The sequence below is a fragment of the Artibeus jamaicensis genome, unplaced genomic scaffold, assembly GCF_021234435.1.
Source record: "Artibeus jamaicensis isolate MK-2021 breed Jamaican fruit bat unplaced genomic scaffold, CSHL_Jam_final contig_391, whole genome shotgun sequence".
Lineage (NCBI taxonomy): Eukaryota > Metazoa > Chordata > Mammalia > Chiroptera > Phyllostomidae > Artibeus > Artibeus jamaicensis.
The window spans coordinates 32,384,815-32,404,419 of NW_026521814.1; the positions used below are offsets into that span (position 1 = coordinate 32,384,815).

Here is a 19,605-nt window from a genome sequence, read left to right on the forward strand (position 1 = left end):
CCCCCAGCTCTCTGTTAGATACAGCCTCTTCTCCAGCGGTTCTCAAAATTGAGGTCCCTAGATCAGCAGCATCAGCATGACTAGGAACTACCATTGTTAGAAACAGATATTCTTGAGTCCTACACTGATCTCCATAATCTCTGAGGATGAAGCAGAGCGATGTGTTTTTATATGTCCCCCAGGGGATTTTGATTCTCTCCAAGTTTCCACAACTACTGCACTCAAGAGAAAATGACAGGAAACTACTGCAAGAATTTGTAGCCACAGTCCGAGATTAGAATTTCTTCCTAAACCCTCCAGGTGGATCTATCTTCCTTGCTCTTAAGGAGGTAGTGCATGACCCCCAGCCGCCAAACACCATAGAGCAACGTCGCCCCATTTTGGACTTAGTCTGAGCTAGTTCTACCAGCCCAGCCCGGAGCAGAAGCCAGGCCAAGTGGAGGAGCCTTAACCCAACACAGCATCCACGACTCAACGCCCAAACTGCTACCAACACCCTCGCCCTGCCACGCCCTCTAGCTCCAACTTCGGCGGAAGAGGAGGGGGCCCCTGCTGGGATTAGGGATTAGGGCGAAGGTGTCCAACTTCCTCTTCACTGGTGAGGTTGACGGATTTTTGATATAACCCTTCCATGTGCTAAGAGGCCGGATGACGACGCCGGCAGAGAATAATAGGCTAGTCAAGGATAAGTGTAAAACAAATCTGTAACTCAATAATGGAATAAAATAAGGCTTGGAATTCCTGCTCCCTCCCTTTTTCTCTTTTCCCATCTCTAGCCCCAGGGAAGGGAAAAGGCGGGGGCTCAAATCCGGGAGAGGGGCGGGGCAAGACGCCAGAGGAAGAAATCTCGCGATAGGGGACCGGTGGGGCGGGGGTGGCACCTCTTCCCTCCTCCTCGCGTTAGTTCCGGTCGCAAAGGAGAGACCGCAGCAGTTGTCGCCACATCTGGAATTTCTGGCCCTTTTCTCTTCGCCTTAAATTCGGTGAGGCTTGGCGCCCTCTTGTCTGCCGTGGAGGTTGCTACCCCTCATCAACGGGTAGAGATCGAGGGAGGCAGCGGCCCTGTGCGGCGCTATGCGGGCCGGGTTTGGATGGGCCCGAGGGGAGGCTGCCGCATGAGGCTGGGCCAGGTTCGGAGCCAGTTTTCCAGGGCCGGGGCCGCTGTCTCATCGGGGAAGTCAAGGGGCGGCGGCCGGAGCCAGAACATGGACCCCAAGGGTGCGTCGCGGTGTCGGAGGCAGTGTCCGAGACAAGCTCCCCTCCGGCCCTGCCCGGCCTGGGTAACAAAGCCACCGTGGCCTCTGTTGGGTGATGTACGCGTGGGGGGTTCCGGCGGGCGGGGCAGAGGAGCCGCCACCACCACTGCGGCCGCCTCCACCGCAGCTGCTTTCGCTGGAGGGCGGGCGGATGTACGGGGCGGCTGGGCCCCCGGCGCGAAGCGCCTCGGCTCCTGTGGTCCGCTCTTTGCGGCGGACGCCGGCGACGGGGTCAGTAAAGGAGGGGCTATTGGGGATGTGTAGTCCCTGTGGCGCCTCGCTGCTGTGCCCGAGGGGATCCTGGGCGGAGTCGTGGGTAGTCTGTAGTTCTGCGGCAGGCACAGGAAGGGTGTGAATAGGAAGACCCTTGGAGGAGGCTTGGATTTGTGGGGTATGAGCCCAAGGAGGCTAGGCCCGCTGACAGTTAATTTTACAGGCGGGGGTGGTGAAGCGGTCGGTGGGGTCACAGGTACGACTTAATGGAAGGGTCCTTCAAAAGAAGGTATTCATCTTTTGACAGTGTCCCAAAATTGATGTGCACGATTGACTAGGTGGTAATCTCTGTTAGCCTTCTGTGGTGCTTAGTTAATTCAGGGTGTTGGCGAATTTGAAGAAAGAGGAAGAGACCCAAAAATGTTTATGGTGGGTGATTTGCCACCAGTCACTGGCTCTGTAAAGTCACCTAAGAAGCGTATTTCACATTACATCTTTCAATAGTTTCTTGTAGGGCAGGGGTGTCCAACCATTTGGTATCTGTGGGCCACACACAAACACTAACGAAAACTGATGAGCAGAAGAAAAGGTTTTAAGTAAATTTGCGATTTTGTCGTTTGGCTGTGTTCATAGCCATTCTGGGCTGCGGGTTGGACACCCCTGTAATGGAGGGGGAAATGCAAATTTTGAAATTCTGTTCATGAAAGCAAAAGTAGTTACTTTTGCCTGCTCAGGTATATTGTCAAGGCAAAGCTTGTGTTCAGTTGGTTTTACATGTGACTAGAACAAGATATGATGCTTTGTTCTTGAAATGAATGTCATGGCACTGACTTTTAAGGCCTCGTTTTCTTTTTCTAGGGTGTCTTTTATGAATAATCAAAAGCAGCAAAAGCCAACGCTATCAGGCCAGCGTTTTAAAACCAGAAAAAGAGGTAAATTTATGTTTTAAAAATAATCTCTCTTGAAACCTCCAGAATAACTTTTACATCTTGGTCCCTCTGGCTGGCAGTTGCTCAGTACTAAAACCTTAAGAGAAAATACCAGAAAGTAACTCAAATTTCTAGCTGATAAACCCTTACTATTTCTAAGTAATTTTATTTTAAAAATATGAGCTGAATTTTTAGGGGCAAATTTCATTTAAGCAGATTTTTGCTTGAGGGAAAAGGTTCAGTTGTAAAAAGAGTTCCTAATGTGATCACTAATTTCACCTGAACTTTGTGAAGATTCCTGAGAGAAGAATCAGACTTGAACCATGGAAGTTAATTATGGAACAGTTCATATTGTAATATTTGGTGGTTTTTTAATTAAATATTTTTCATAGGCTTAGTAAGAAACATAGTAAAATTATATGGATGACTTCTGTATTTATGGCACTTAGATGAATTTTGAATTGTATAGTGAGGCACTACTACACTAGTGGTATAAAGTTAAGTGAGATGTGGTCTCAGGTATATCTTGTATCGGGTAAAATATGTTCCCCAAAACATTTTGGTGTTGCTCAAAAGCACATACCGACCTTATTTCTTATGAGACTTTAAGGAAAAAGAGAATTGGGTCAACTAATGGCTATAAATTGTGTTTTTCTACTCCAGGTAGAGATACTTTGAGATGTATATTAAAGAATCTTTTGTAATTGTAGTGGGAAGACCAAAGAGTGATTTGTTGCAGATTCATTTACATTTAAGCCAGTAGATTTTTCTCAAGAGGAGGAACAGAAGTTGGAAAACAGAGCAGTTTAGCAATAATAGGGAAGGGTCTGTATCCTCTAGAATATGTGGATTGCTGGCATCACCTTTATTTTACTGTTAGCATCAGAAAGCAATGTCACTTCCCCACTTCCAGATTGAGATCACTCATTAGGAGATGCCCTCCTAATTCTTGATGATTGGGTGAACAACCATCCTGATTTATCTAGTACTGTATAGAATTCCCAGGACATAGGCCTTTCAGTGCTAGAAATAAGAAAGTCCTGAGGAAAATAGGGAAGAATTGGTCACCCTCATTCTGTGTGAACGTTAAGGTAATATCTGACTTAGAGAAATCAAACCCTATCATAGAATCTGTAATAGCAATTCAATAAAAGCTGTGTACCCAGGGCACTGTTCTGAGTGCTTTCTATCTTATATCATTTAATATTACCAACAATTTTATAAGATAGTTACTACTCTTAAGCACCATTTATAATAGGAAAATTTATGCATAAACAACGAAACAGTTTGCTCAGACAGTTAAACGGTGGTGATCAGGATTTGGATCAGGCATTTTGACTGGAGAGCACTTACTCGTAGCTACTAGTCTTGAATTTCTCTAGCCTTCAGTTTTCCTTTATAGTGGGAACGAAAAGATCTACCTTCCAATATTGTTACAAGGATTGAAGCAAAAGATCTACTGCAGTTTCTGTCATATATTGGATCTTTTAATAAGTGTCAAAGGAGTGGTTTTTTCTTTAAAGCATACAAAGTGTTAGGGGCATTTAGAGAAAAGAATCAACAGTTCCAGCTCCAGTGTTTGGGTAAAATTTCACTCAGAAATAAAATTTACCTGAGGTTTGGAGGTTGACCTAAATTTCAGAAAAGCCCAGAGACAATGGAGAACATTCCAGATAAAATTGTCCCCTGGTAGTAGGAACACACTAGTTTATTCAGCTAATTTAATGAGACTTATGTGAAAAGATAGTGGAAGAATAGCTATACAAGTCTGTGCTTAGGCAATCCTGCCTTAAACTAGTCCAGGGGAACTTGCACAGGACTTGTTTAGTCTACTGTGTATTTGCTAGTGTTCCAGGTCTTGGGTAATCTAGCTGTGTTTGTTTTTTCCAGCTATTGAAATAAATGAAATTGTGATGAATGTAATTAACTTATTCAGTGATTATAACTTCATAAGGTGATGGTTTCCTGGCATTTTGGTAAGCCTTTTAAAACTAAATGTTTTGGGGTTTTCCCCTCAGATGAAAAAGAGAGGTTTGACCCTACTCAGTTTCAAGACTGTATTATTCAAGGCTTAACTGAAACTGGTACTGATTTGGAAGCAGTAGCAAAGTTTCTTGATGCCTCTGGAGCAAAACTTGATTACCGCCGATATGCAGAAACACTCTTTGACATTCTGGTGGCCGGGGGAATGCTGGGTAAGTGTCTGGTTTTGTGGGAAGTGTACTATATGGAGAAGATTGTTAGAATCCAGAATATGAACTATTTGACAAATTAAAACTAATTTCAGCCTTTGTTTTTAATATGGCTACTAGAAGATTTGAAAATACATTATGTGGTTTGCATATTTCTGCTGCACTGTGCTGCTTTAATGTAACTCCTACCTTCAGCAGCTCAGGATGTCAAACAGAATGTACTGCTTAGTTATGTATATCTTCAAATGATGATGGTAATTTCATCTCCATAGCTCTTACAAGGTATTTCAAAATATTTTACAGCAATATTGTCTTGACCCTCACCGCCAAGCTGACAGAATCAGAACTCCATTAGTATATAGTATGTAGAATGGAGGCTCAGAAAGGCTTCAGTGACTTGCATGCAGTCAAATAATTAATTGCTCAGTGATTAGAACTAGGAACTTAATGTATATTCTAGTACCTAGTCAAATGAATTTTTTCATTGTATTACCAGTTCGTAGCAAGAAATGTATCTACTTACTATTCATAATACTATCAATAAGCCTATTTATAAATTTTTTTTTTAACATTTACTAAGGAGATTTTCAAACATATCTTGGGGGAGTAATGTGATGAACTTTTGATCTGTTACCTAACTTCAATAATCATTAACAACTTCATCCCCTCCTTCCCACATATTTTAAAGTGTACATCAGACATTTTAGCCATAAATACTAAAAATGTATCTAAAAAATAAATACTAAAAATGTATCTAAAAAATATTTCATCTGTGGATATTTATAGCCAGCCTCTTTGGAAGCTTGAAGGGTGGTCTTCTATGTATAAAATTACACACCAAAACCAACTTTAAACATCTCCACTTGAGTGACAGATTTGGCACTAATGATTGAATGGCTAATGCAACAAGTTCCATGGAGTTGCTAAAGTGGATTATTTTACTCCTGTAAATTGTTTCACTTTTTTCAAATTGTATTGAACCAACCTAGCTATGTTCCTACTGAGAAATTGCTTTCAAGTCTCCGTTAGAATTTTAACAATTTTATTTTATCACAGAAAGTAAGATTGAAATGATTACTAATTTTAAATGAAGGTCACTGCAAATTTTTTGTAAAATATGCCTTAGCCCCAGGTGGTACATTGGCAGATGACATGATGCGTACAGATGTCTGTGTGTTCGCAGCACAAGAAGACCTAGAGACCATGCAAGCATTTGCTCAGGTAAATAAAACTTGACATAATAATTTCAGTCAGCTACTATCCATCTCACTGATGTTTAAGGAAAAGTACTTTCGAGAGGATATAGGGAGATTTAAGGAATTTGAATTGAAGGTTTAAGACAATGCTCTTGGTGAAATATGATAAATTTAAAACTCCAAAATGTGTTGAGAAAAACGATTAGAAAAAGCTTCTCATTGAGCTAACTCAATTAGGTTGAGTTAGCTCTTCCAGTTTGTCCCTCTGGAATTAATCCATTAGAAAAAAAGTTGAACTGAAAAGGAAAATCAGTTCCCTACCATGATTTCCATCATGGAGTTATTCTGCATATAACTTTTCAAAAGGTAAATTATAGGTAGATAAGTTTACCAATCAAAATCTTACTTGAAGCTTTCATATATACCAGTAGGTATGGTTGCATTACAGTAAGCAAAGAATTCCGGTGTATCTGTTACCAATGTCATTAGGAAGGTGTAACTATTTCACGATCTTATTCTGTTAGTATTTTACAAATGGGTAAATGACTTATATTTGAGCGATAATTAGTCTTTGCTTTAATATTTGGTAGTAAAAATTTATTGCAGGGTGCTGTTAAAGTGTTAACAGTATTGCATTCATACATTGCAGGGTTTGGGGATGGACGGACTCTTCCCATGCTAGTTTAAACAGCCTATAAACATATGTAGTGAAAAGTTCACTTCTCTACTATTCTAGAGATACTATTGGAGGGATCTCATTGGCCCTAATCTAGATCTTTTTTATTAGGAATCTCTACATAGGAAGTTATCATTAAATTTCTTTACTATTCTTTCATAGGTTTTTAACAAGTTAATCAGGCGCTACAAATACCTGGAGAAAGGTTTTGAAGATGAAGTAAAAAAGGTATGAGGATCGATATGTTTTGTGGAAGACAGTAGGTTGAGGTCAAAGAATGGAATGTTAAAAGCTAATTTTGCCGCAGATTTAAGATAATTTTAAGTGTAACTGCCATTTGTACTTGTTAATCACTTCCCCTTTTCACCAATCCCCATTGGGTGACCATCAGTTTGTTCTGTGTCAGTTTATTTCTGTTGTTGGTTTGTTTATTTTTTTTTTTTAGATTTCCACATATAAGTGAAATCATATGGTATTTGTCTTTCTCTGATTAACTTATTTCACTTAGCAAAATAGCCTGTAAGTCACAGGTGGCAAACACAAAGGCCTGCAAGCCAATCCAGCCCGGCACCTTGTTTCCGCTCAGGGCAGTGCCCCTAGTTAAGGGGTAGTTACATTTATACAGTCCTAAAATTACATTTGACCCTTTGAAGGCAACTGCGAGGCTATGTGGCCCCTGGTGAAATGAGTTTGATACCCCTGCTCTAGGTCAATGCATGTTGTTGGAGGTGGTAAGATTTCATTTGGGTTTTGTTTGTTTCTTTGTTTTGGGTTTTTTGTTTTTGTTTTTGTTTATTGGCCAAGTAATACTTCATTGTATATATGTACCACAGCTTTTTTTTTTTTTACGCACTTGTCTATTGATGGGCATTTGGGTTGCTTCCATATCTTGGCTATTGTAAATAATGCTACAGTGAACATAGGAATGTGTGTATCTTTTTGAATTAGTGTTTTTGATTTCTTCAGATGAATACCCAGAAGTGGGATTGCTAGGTTCTTTTTGTTTCTTTTTCTTTTTTTAATCCTCACTTGAAGGTGTGTTTATTGATTTGGGGGGGCAGGGGAGAGACCTTCAAATGAGAGAGAAACATGGATCAGTTGCCTCCTGTGTGCGCCCCAGCCAGGTGTCAAACCCACAGCCTTTTGGTGTGTGGGGTGATGCTCCAACTGAGCCACCCAGACAGGGCTGGTAGGGTTTGGGGTTTTTTTTGGGGGGGTGGCATTTTTAGTTTTTTCAGGAGCCTTCGTACTGTTTGAGATTATTTTATTTTAAATTTTTATTTATTGATTTGGGGGGGTAGGCATTAATTCATTGTTCCTCATTGGTTGAATTTTATATGTGCCCTGACTGGGGATTGAACCTGCAACCTTGGTGTATCAAGTTGATGCTCTAACCAACTGAGCTACCTGGCCAGGGTTTTTTAGATGATTTTAGATATTTAGGTAGGCTGACTCTGAAATATAGTTTGGGGGTAAATCACCCAGTTTAATTTGCTGTACATTGTTCCTTAGCCCTGTGTTCAAACAACTGGCAAAAGCCTAAAATTCAAAGTGGGGTTTGTTCAGAAGATTAGAGGGTAGAGGACCAGAGCTAACCACATGGAAAAGAAATTTAGCATGCTTGCCATTTGAGTCTTAGATGTACTGTATATAGATGCATAGAAAATCTGGTAAAGTAACATTTATAGGGTATTAGACACTATTCTAATTGTTAACTCATTTACTCTTTACAAAACCCCTGTGAAACAAGTTTTATCAGCATTTTACATATGAGGAAACAGGCACAGAAGTTAACTTGCTAATGAGTATTATACCTGAGGCAGAAACTTGGGTGGTACTCTAGAGCCCATACTTGTAACCAATACAGTGTGCTTTATTGCTTCTCTTTATATAATACAATTGCTCTTTTAACCCATAACTATTTCCTTTTATAGCTGCTGCTGTTCTTAAAGGGTTTTTCGGAGTCGGAGAGGAACAAGCTGGCTATGTTGACTGGTGTTCTTCTGGCTAATGGAACACTTAATGCATCCATTCTTAATAGCCTTTATAATGAGAATTTGGTTAAAGAAGGTAATTAACCTTTAGTAAAGGATAGTCTTTAGTTGTCTGAAGGTAGGTTAGAAAGGGCATGAAAGATGAACTGATACAGAATATAATTCATCTAGGTTTGACCTGTGTAGTAGTGTTTTTAACTATCTTTAAATTTAATGGGTTCATTTAAATTCATTAAACATTTATTGTATACTTTTGGCATCCAGAGTTAATGTCTTGCTTTAGGCATATAGCAAATATCCAGGGTCCAGATGCAAAGTGATTATAAAGTAAAAAAATTTCAATTCTGTGGTAACCCAGAGGATGAGTTCCAATTGTGAGACTTGGAAATTTGTTTAACAGAAGAAGTGCCATTGGGGAAAATGTCAAGCTGAAAAGGGAAATAAGTTCCTTATATTGATTTCCATAGTTAAATTATTCTTTAGAATAATAAAAGGCTAACTTCTTTATTTTACTAAGAGTACTGAGTATGTAACATGCATTATTTTGATTCTCACAATACCCCTGTCAAGTGTAAGAACTGTTACATTCATTTTATACATTGGAAAATGGTTTAAGTAGCTTGACTAAAAATATATAACCAAGCAAATGTTCAAATAGAGAAATTGGAGTTAAATGGTGAGCAGTAGTAGAAGGAAGTCCAGGGGTAAGTGTGCGGATAAAGTGAGTAATCCTGTGTAGTTGAACTATGGAGGGAGGAAATGGAGAGGTGCAGTGGTTGAATCCAGGATGGAGCTTCTGTTAAGTGTGCTCTTTTCTTCTATAGGGGTTTCAGCAGCTTTTGCTGTAAAGCTCTTTAAATCATGGATAAATGAAAAAGATATTAATGCAGTAGCTGCAAGTCTTCGAAAAGTCAGCATGGATAACAGGCTGATGGTTTGTAACTTTCACTTTTTTTTTCCCATTCTTGCTAGGAAAGTGCAATAAGGGGACTTTGTCATTTTTAGCCTGTCAAGAAAAGAGTTTTTCCAGGGGAGTGGGAGAAGGTACAGAAAATAAATAGCATAGACAGTAGATAGAAAATAGATAGGGGGAGGGTAAGAATAGTAGGGGAAATATAGAATCTAAAGAACTTGAGACATGTTCATGAACTAAAGGGGGGGAATGGTGGGGGAGGGGTGTGCAGGGTGGAGGGGGACAGGGGGGAAATAGAACAAATGTAATGGCATAATCAATAAAATAAAAAATATTTTAAAAAAAGAAAAGAGTTTTTCTTAATCTGATTTAAAGATCATTTACTTACATTAAATTCTCCTTTCAGGAACTTTTTCCTGCCAATAAACAAAGCGTGGAACACTTCACAAAGTACTTCACTGAGGCAGGCTTAAAAGAGCTTTCAGAATATGTTCGGAATCAGCAAACCATTGGCGCTCGTAAGGAACTTCAGAAAGAACTTCAAGAACAGATGTCCCGTGGTGATCCATTTAAGGATGTAAGATATTTTATTTAAACTGTCATTATATGGCCAAGTTTCCGGTAAAGAAAAAATGTTAAGTATTTCACCAGAGTGGGCTTTAATAGTTGTAGAAAATTATGCTGGGGCTTTGCCTCTGTCTTTTTCGTCTTTAGTGCCAATTTGGTGCCCAGAAATTACCATGCTTGGGGATTTTGTAGGTTGTAAGCTAGTGGACAGGCCTGTTTCTCTCTCAGTCCTTTCCTAGCCAGTTTGCCTATGTGTAAACTAAGGTTTGAACCAGAGATTCACCCCTTCCAGTTCTAAAAGCTCTTTGATTCTATGTGGTACATACGTGGTTGTTGCCGCTTATATGGAAGGGTCTTTTTATGCTTTTGTATAAGTTCTAAGTTTGATGTATGGGGTATGTACATATATAACATACATACATACAATTTCTGGTCGCTAAATTTGGATTCTTTTGCAGATAATTTTGTATGTCAAGGAGGAGATGAAAAAAAACAACATCCCAGAACCTGTCGTCATTGGAATAGTCTGGTCCAGTGTAATGAGCACTGTGGAATGGAACAAAAAAGAGGAGCTTGTAGCAGAGCAAGCCATCAAGCACTTGAAGGTATTAGATCTGTTTCTTAACCAAACATTCTACTTCTACATTGGGAAAAGTAAATCGTTATTGTGCTTTTTTCTAAGAGCATAGATTGCATCTGTGGTTTCCTGGTATTTACATGCCAGTAAATAGAAAACATATTAATTATTAATATAACCTTTTAAAAAGTCTGACTTGCACTTTGGTTGATTCATAGATTAAAAACGAATACTTGCTGAAAAGTAGCTTAAACCTGCAATTTGGTGTTTGCTTTTGGGGAATATTGGCAAATAGAAGCATTTTCTTCTTTTTCCTCTAAAATATTAAACATTATATTGATAGTTATCTGGAATTCTTGATGAATTGTTTATTCGATATAGATGCTTAGCAGATTTTTCTGCTTTACTACTTTTTTATTTTCACTAAATAAAATATATAATTCACGGTGGTTATAAAAGATGAGTTATGTTCTATATTTCAGAAATTTTATAATGGATGGCCAGCAGAATGAATAACTAAATCTTTTCTCCCCTTCAAAAGCAATACAGCCCTCTCCTTGCTGCCTTTACTACTCAAGGTCAGTCTGAGCTGACTCTGTTACTGAAGATTCAGGAGTATTGCTACGATAACATTCATTTCATGAAAGCCTTCCAGAAAATAGTGGTGCTTTTTTACAAAGGTAATTTAAAACTTCAGTTTTGTGAATACACGATTCTGAAGAGTAGTTGTCTGAACACCAGCTCCCTAAAATACTTTACTCTGATCACAGAATTGAATTGTCTGCCATTGAATTGGGTGCTTTTTTTTTTTTTAAGTTGGTAATTATTTATTTAAAAAATTTTATTGATTATGCCATTACAGTTGTTTTATTTCCCCCCCTTCATTCCCTTCCACCCTGTACCTTCCCCCTGATTCCCCCCCTTTAGTTTATGACCATGTGTTTCAAGTTCTTCAGATATTTCCCATACTATTTTTACCCCCCATCTATTTTCTACCTACTGTCTATGCTACTTATTTTCTGTACCTTCTCCCCCCTTTTCCTTCTCCCACTCCCTTGTTGCTAACCCTCCATGTGATCTTCATTTCTATGGTTCGCTTCTGATCTAGCTGTCCTCTTAGTTTGCTTTTGTTTTAGGTGTGGTTGTTACTAACTGTGAGTTTGCTGTCCTTTCACTGTTCATCTTTTTTTATCTTCTTTTTCTTAGGTAAGTCCCTTTAACATTTCATATAATAAGGGCTTGGTGATGATGAACTCCTTGAATTTGATCTTATCTGAGAAGCACTTTATCCGCCCTTCCATTCTAAATGAAAGCTTTGCTGGATAGAGCAATCTTAGATGCAGGTCCTTGCCTTTCATGACTTTGAATACTTCTCTTCAGCCCCTTCTTGCCTGTAAGGTCTCTTTTGAGAAATCCGCTGACAGTCTGATGGGGACTCCTTTGTAGGTGACTGTCCCCTTAGCTCTTGCTGCTTCTAGGATTCTCTCCTTCATTTTAATTTTGGCTAATGTAATGATGATGTGCCTTGATGTGTTCCTTCTTGGGTCCACCTTCTTCGGGACTCTCTGAGCTTCCTGGACATCCTGGAAGTCTATTTCCTTTGCCAGATTAGGGAAGTTCTCCTTTATTATTTGTTCAAATAAGTTTTCCACTTGTTGCTCTTCCTCTTCCCCTTCTAGTACCCCTATAATTTGGATGTTGGAATGTTTAAAAGATGCCCTGGAGGTTCCTAAGCCTCTCCTCATTTTTTTTGAATTCTTGTTTCTTTCTTTCCTGTTTGGTTGGTTGTTTCTTCCTTTTGGTCCACGCCATTGATTTGTGTCCTGGTTTCCTTCCCATTACTGTTGGTTCCCTGTGCATTTTCCTTTATTTCACCTAGTATCGCCTTCATTTTTTTTATCTAATTTGGGACCAAAATCAACCAATTTTGTGAGCTTCCTGATCACCAGTGCTTTGAACTGTGCATCTGATAAGTTGGCTGTCTCTTGGTTGCTTAGATGGATTGGCTCTGGGGCTTTGATCTGTTCTCCCATTTGAGCCTCTTTTTATTTATTTATTTATTTTAGGGGGGTGGTCAGGTTATGAATGAGGGGTGGAGCCTTAGGTGCTCATCAGGGCAGGGCAACCCAGTTGCTGGGTTGTGATGCTGTATGTGGGGGCAGGGTCAGAGAAGAAATAGTGGTGCTTGCTCCACTCTTTGCCAGATTCAGTCACTTCCCCGTTTACCCCAAGCAAACTGGGCCCTTCTGGTGCTGATTCCTGGGTATGTGGGCTTGTGTACATTCTAGGACCCTGTGGGTCTCTCCAACGAACTTTCCTGTGATGCTGGGAATTTCTCCTGGCACCCCAACCCCCACAAGTGTTTTCAGTTAGTGCTTTTAGGCTTTATTTCCCAGTGCTGGGGCCCTGGGTTGTGTGGTCTATCTAGCTTCCCGTTTCTGCCTGGTTTTATCTGCTCATAAATTTGGGACCAGGGTCAGCCAGCTGCCCTGCTCACCTCACTGGGTCTGCCCATTGCCACCCTTTGCCTGGGATCTGCTGGCCACCGACTCCGCTCCTCTTAGCGGTCTGGATGAATGGTTGTCAGACTTCTGTACAGTTCAATTTTCAGTCAGTTCTTGTTTTTTTGTTTCTAAATTTTTGTTGTCCTTAATGTTGGTTGTACGAGGCAGCAGTGTGTCTACCTATACCTCCATCTTGGCTGGAAGTCAAGAATCCACTAGTTTAAAATTTTTTTTCCTAGTAGCAGGTTCATACTTAGGCAACAACTTAATAAAAATCAGGCTCTCATTTTAGGTTTTTTAAAAATTTGTTGAAGAGCCCTGGCTGGTTTAGCTCAGTGGATGGCGAACCAAAGGGTTGTCAGTTTGATTCCCAGTCAGGGCACATGCCTGGATTGTGGGTCACGTCTCCAGTGGGGGGCCACGTGAGAGGCAACCACACATTGATGTTTCTCTTTCTCCCTCCCTTCCCCTCTTTAAAAATAAATTAAATCTTTTAAAAAAATTGTTGGAGAAAGCAATTAGAGAATGTCTGAGTATAGCCTTCCCCCTCCCCTGCCACTGTAAGGTCTTTGTTGCCATGCAGGCATTTGCACCTTAGGCGGCTTCTAACTATGTGGTGAGAGAAGTGTATGAAAACTACCTGAATGTAATGATCATTATCTTCTTTATAGCTGAAGTCCTGAGTGAGGAGCCCATTCTAAAGTGGTATAAAGATGCACATGTTGCAAAGGGGAAAAGTGTCTTCCTTGAACAAATGAAAAAGTTTGTGGAGTGGCTCAAAAATGCTGAAGAAGGTAAGTCTTTTGTGCAGTTAGATTGGTAAAGCCAGAGGTTTTAGTTGGCCATCCATAGAATGGGTCCACACATGTTGCCATCGTTGATTTAGATGCCATTTTGTACCTAGAGTACAGATTTTTGTAAATGTGTTTACTTTAAATTAAGGCAGGTGAGGAAAATAGTTATTGAAATATTTGGGTGGTCATAATACTAAACATTCTTTACAGAAAATTTGAAAATTTTGAGAATATTTAATATTTATGAATATTGAGGTTTATAAATATTTTTCAATATGCCCATATTTTAGTAGGACATTAATAAGATCCTTTCATTATAATAAAAAGCTTCACAGTTATAAATAGGAACTTCTCTTTTTTGATATATATAATGCTTGACTGCATTTTCCCCCTTTTCTAGAATCTGAGTCTGAAGCTGAAGAAGGTGACTGAATTTTGAAACTACACCCTCAGTAAAGCAAACAGGAGTTGTAGATAAAATGTCATGTCTCATGTGTCCTGGTTCTTACATCTTCCTACCTCCCTATATCAAGCATGATATAAGGGCTTTCATAGCAAATTTTATTTTAACTGTTTCTATGGTTACTGGAAATGTTGGGTTTAGTTTCAAAAACCATGTTGTAAGTAGCTACAGGAGCTATAGATTTGAATCTAATGTTGCATTAGTCTTTTCAGTTATCTTCTACCTCCTGTATTTTCTACTGTAATAATGTAATTTAAGGCCTTCCACAATGAACAGTTCACTTTTTTCCTGGGTTTTCTATATAAAGTTTTCAAGATATGATTTGGTTAAAAATAATTTGTTATAAAAATTCTGTTTGCAAATTAAACTGTAAAAGTATCCAAAGTCTCAAAAAGGAATGATTTGTGTGATAATTTGGTATGCCCAAAGCCCTCATCCAGGAAAACCTCATATACAGCAATTGAATTCATTAACATGACTCTTGAGTATTTGGGCCATTGCTTCCATGTTAATATTTTCTTAATTTTTAACCCTGTAAGTCTTTAGCTCATTTGTTCTCTGGTTTCCATTTGTTAGTGGAGCCATGGAGAGCAAGCTTGAAAGTGAGGTCTTTGGGAAATTGTACTAGGCAGAGGTGGTGGGAAGAAAGAAGTTCAACTTTTCCTATTGAGAAATTTCTGCATTCTGTTTGTACCTTTCCAGGCAAAATAGCTGCGTATTCTTTTCATACCATTTTCAACTGTACCTTAGAAAAATCTTGTCATTTAACAAAGTTAACACTTGTCATATCCTTAGATTGGTAGGAAAGGACTCATGGAATAGTGTGAGTAAAGGAAATGCCTTTACCTAGTTGCCTTTTATTTTTAATTGCCATGAGCCAACTATCTCTTCTATATAATTGATTTATTTTAATGGTTGCCTTTTATTTTTTGTCTTTTGTTGTCATTCATCTTTGTTGTCATTCATGTATATGTATGTAGTCAGTAGAAGACAAAATACGACCACACTTTTTGGTGGAAAGACTTTATCTTACATGTGAAACTTCTGGAAGTTTTGATTACTGAAAGAAACTAGGTTGGAGTAATGCCACCAGAGACTGGGTGGAAATTGCCCCTTTCAGAGGTGCCATTTTTATGAGCCAAGAATTTGGTGTTTAGTAGTTCATCTGGAGGGAATAATGTGTAGTATAATTTGAAATAAAGTTGTATACTTACCTTACAGAGAGCATTATTACTGATATCATTGTGAATGGGGTGAAATTGTTAAATGAATAACTTTGATCAAGTTTTCATGCACAGGCAAAAATGTATTCACTAGGTTCCTACGTAGTGATCTGCTTTTACTTTGTAATTTGTAGTCCTCAAAAGACTTTTTAAAAAAAATAAAGTCCATCCTTACACTTAGGTTATGTAGGTCAGTCTTCTTTATTTTTTTTGTAAATTCCTTGTTAATGTCCAGTAGTAAATGTATGTTGTACATTCAGGTGTCTCTACTATGTAAACATTAAATAATTGCTCTTTTTGTCCTTATAGCTCCCAAACTGTAAACACCTACACAGAATTCTGATGTAGTGGAAACTACATAACATTTCTACAACCGAATCATTGCATGTTACTGCTGTTCAAAGTGTACTCTGTTCTATTATATACTGTGTATAGTGAAAGAATGTGTAGTCTTCCAGAACTACATTATGATCTTTGTCTGATCATAGTTTTTTTCTTCATAATGACAAAGTAGTGTTTACTGACTACAATATTATAATAAATGAATATCACCTATGACAGTATAAAAGAAAGGAAATGCTTTCTGAAAAGACTACAGATTTTCATTTTGAATTTTAAGTGGTAGTTTTGGGACTCAGCTGCCAATGCCAACTTATGGCCTCAAATATGTAATTCTTAATATAGATGTTAAAAATTGTACTTGTATGATTGGATAAATGTTGACTTTCCTAACTTGATGTCAGTTTCAAAGGATAAGTCTATTAGATACCATAATTAAATGTGTATTTAGAGCTGATCATAGTTTCTTAATTATTCTGGAGTATTGTCCTAGAAATATTTATTATGTTATTAAGAAAACTCCAAATACCAAAAATACCACAGGCTATTTTGACACAGCATAGCGATGGTGGTGAGAGGAAGTGCGTGTGACTGGGAGGCTGACTTCTAATTCAGTGTTTCTCTAAGCTTTATCACCCTCCCCCAGGAAGCCTTTTTATTTTTAGACTTTTCTAATAGCACCCCAATAAATTTTACTATAGATAAGCTACATGTGTATTGTATCTGTTTTATGTATGGAAAAAGTAAATGCTTTTGGGGGTCCCATTTGGGGGTAGTACCACCCCCACTGATAATGCATGCCCTGGCATATTTTTTTAAGAGTGGACATAGAGATAGACATTTGCATTGGCAGACATACCTTCATGCAGATCCATATCCTGAAGCGGTACTTTTTTTTCTCCCAGGGTCACTAGAAAATAGAGAACGTTTGTTTTCTGCCAGTCACCCATCTTTTAACAGTTAATGCTTTACATCTCAGCCCACCATAGGCATCAGACAAGTAATTTCCCTTTTACTTTGAACGTCTTAAGAGATTCTTGCTTGATTGTAAATGTAACAGAGGCATTCAGGTTTCTTCTAATCTATTAAAAAAACCTCTAGATGAGTGATTTATTTCAAGTTGGGCAAAACACTTTAATAAATGGTATTGAAATTTTACTGATGCAGCAGCTGCCCTCCTCAATTAGGTTGCTTGCAGCAACTGGCAAAACTATTGGGCTTTGTAACATAGGTGCCGAAATTTTAGTGTGCATTGTTACTTAAACTACTAAATGAACTTCGTAAAAATTCTCTTCAATGCTATTACAGGTGCCAGGTAAAGGGAGTTCATAAGCGTTTCTGTGAGAATTATGGTAAATGCCTTGCTACAATTATTCAGAAATACATTTATCCTGTAGTATTTAAAGTCTACCTGTTCACAAGCCTACTGAGGCCTAAAGGTTTAAAATATAGTTTTCAGTAGGCTTTAAGTGGAATCTAGGAGATGTATTTAGTACTTTTTATTTCAAAATAATTTATAATTGGCTTTGATCTAAAAAACGTGAATTGCAGTGAATTCGTACCTAAATATAATCCTATGCATAATTGTATGAAACTTGGTGTGGATCAAAAGGCTTCCCAGTTCGCTTTCCCCTCCATAATTTCCCCTATTTAACTGTAGTCAACTAGCAGCTATTAATTCAATTGTTTTAATTTTCCAGTGCATTTACAATCCTTTTATCCTGATTCTAGGATTATAGTCAGACCTCTGGATGAATTTTTTAAAAAAAGATGAATTTACAAGTACTCTCAATCACTGTCAATTTAATAACTGAATAGGAACCTTGGTTAAATTAAAAGCTAAATTGTTTGTGCTTACTATAGTGCCCTAGAGGAGACAGTGGTTAAAAAAATCCACTGAATCCTTTGCAGATTTTATCTGGAGGAACCAATATCTCGTCAAACTGAGAATATTTATTGTTGTATTAGTGCAGCTTTGGGAACTATGTATTATGAATGAACTTGGGGTGCTACAGAGTTATCAAATAATTGAGCTGTTCCATTTCAGGGAATTTCCAGTCAGTATAACCAATTTAAAATATCTAAGGAAGAAAATTCTTGAACTTTTTTAAAGTTAAAATACTTAAGGCTGTGCTTAAAAGTTAACTTTTCAGGTAAACCTATTGGGGAATAAGTAACCCATTTATGGGCTGAAGCCTGTACTACAAAAAGATGTTCTACATTCTCTGGTATATTAATAAAATATTCTCTGTAAATACACCTCATTTTCATTCTAGGTGTAAGGGTAATGGATCTTGGCATAGCAAACAGTTGAATGGAGAAAACATAGCTGGTGATCGAGATGGTTCTTGGCACTCTGAACAAACTCAAGTATAGACATGCATGCCAATAATTATATTGCTGCATCATTTCTATTTAACTGAAACTTGCTTCTTGTCTGTCCTTTTGAGGTTGAATAAAATTTCATGAGACTCCTTGTTAATGTAAAGAGAAAAGCAGTGACTGTTGGCATTGGTTGTTGTATGCTAATGGTCAAGTGCTCCAAGTTGGTTAAGGCTAAGTCCTTGTCCATTTTGACTGGGTGTTTTAAATGCCGTCAAAGAGCCTGTCCCTCCAGAAATATTTTTTCTCCAGACCAGTTTTGCGTTTGTGTGGCTCACGTGTACTTCAAACACAGAAGTGAATATGTTCATGTTTTTAGAAAATGCCAGTGTTTCACTAAATAAAATAGTAACACCATCTATCCTCTCCAGAAAGCTTCATGTCGCTTCTCTTTAAGCCCTCATGTATCAAGTCCTGCCCATTCCAGCTCTAACATAACTTCTCTCCCCTACTGCTACCCTAATTCAGGCCACGAACAGCAGCATTAGCTCAGATAGTCTTGTAAGTGCAAGTAAAATTTAACAGAATGCCAGGCAGTATGTAATGGAATACATACACCCTGTAGTCAGTGTGGTCCAGTTACATGGAAAGCTTTTTTTTGAAAAAAAATTTACCCCTGGCCATGTAGCTCATTTGGTTGGGTGTCGTTCCAATATGTCAGGGTTATGGGTTTGATTCCCCAGTACAGACACGTGAGAATCAAGCAGTGAATGACTAACTGGAATAAGTTGATATTCCTCCCTCCCTAAAATGAGTAAACATTTTTTAAAGTTTAAAAGAAAAAAATTCTCATTGAGCCATCACCCAGTTTCAACTATTATCTCACTGCCAATTAGTTTGTATACATCCACTCCCTTTCCCAATCCCTCTTGGAATTTTCTGAAACAAAATCAAAATGTTGTAACTTCAGGGAACCCTTTTCTGTGACTTTAAATGGAGGAGGCAGTTTTCTGTGGACAACAGGGGTGATTGCTGGGAGGAGGGAGGTATAACAGGACTAAATGGTAATGGGGGGAAAAAGGTAAGATTTAAAGAAAAAAAATTCTCTTCTTTTGGGACTCGGGGCTTCAGGCAACTATTCTCACTTGGAAACTCCTAGTGACTTTATCTTGTGCTAAAGTAAATCCACTCTTTTTCAGTGATCTGCAAAGCCTGTGATGTGGATCTTGGCTGTCTAACCTCATCTGATGGTTTCTAACACCCATTCATCTTCAACCACACTGGTTTCCTTGCTGTTCATTGAACATAATTGATACTTTTGCCTCAGGGGCAGTTACTGTTTCCTTTCTGCACAGTCTTTCCTGGGTTTTCTACATGGATTTCCTCCCAAGAACTCTGCTCCCCCAAAGGTATCCATTCAGTAAATGCTGAGCGCCTTCTATCTGCC

The 19,605-nt window shown here is 38.6% G+C and overlaps 1 protein-coding gene across 4 annotated transcripts; it reads left to right on the forward strand.

Moving 5' to 3' along the window:
- The first annotated feature begins 875 nt into the window (after positions 1 to 875).
- BZW1 (basic leucine zipper and W2 domains 1) lies at positions 876 to 18,577 on the forward strand. Of its 4 annotated transcripts, none has more exons than XM_037167539.2 (12): positions 876 to 983; positions 2,328 to 2,401; positions 4,417 to 4,593; positions 5,717 to 5,811; positions 6,625 to 6,690; positions 8,397 to 8,532; positions 9,281 to 9,390; positions 9,776 to 9,946; positions 10,395 to 10,541; positions 11,055 to 11,193; positions 13,689 to 13,811; positions 14,212 to 18,577. In XM_037167539.2, the coding sequence occupies exons 2-12, from the start codon at positions 2,338 to 2,340 to the stop codon at positions 14,241 to 14,243; spliced, it is 1,260 nt and encodes a 419-aa protein (XP_037023434.1). In that variant the 5' UTR covers positions 876 to 983; positions 2,328 to 2,337; the 3' UTR covers positions 14,244 to 18,577. The 4 variants fall into 4 exon arrangements, with proteins under 4 accessions (XP_037023434.1, XP_053521027.1, XP_037023433.1 ...); XM_053665052.1 differs by lacking the exon at positions 876 to 983 and adding an exon at positions 1,258 to 1,280; XM_037167538.2 differs by lacking the exon at positions 876 to 983 and adding an exon at positions 1,393 to 1,487.
- Positions 18,578 to 19,605: the final 1,028 nt, after the last annotated feature.

Excerpts from the sequence above, each read along its gene's own strand:
- BZW1 (XM_037167538.2), top strand. The coding sequence starts at position 1,408 with ATGTACGGGGCGGCTGGGCCCCCGGCGCGAAGCGCCTCGGCTCCTGTG. Across the intron at positions 5,812-6,624 it reads CCATGCAAGCATTTGCTCAG|GTTTTTAACAAGTTAATCAG; the intron begins GTAAATAAAACT and ends ATTCTTTCATAG. Across the intron at positions 11,194-13,688 it reads AGTGGTGCTTTTTTACAAAG|CTGAAGTCCTGAGTGAGGAG; the intron begins GTAATTTAAAAC and ends TCTTCTTTATAG.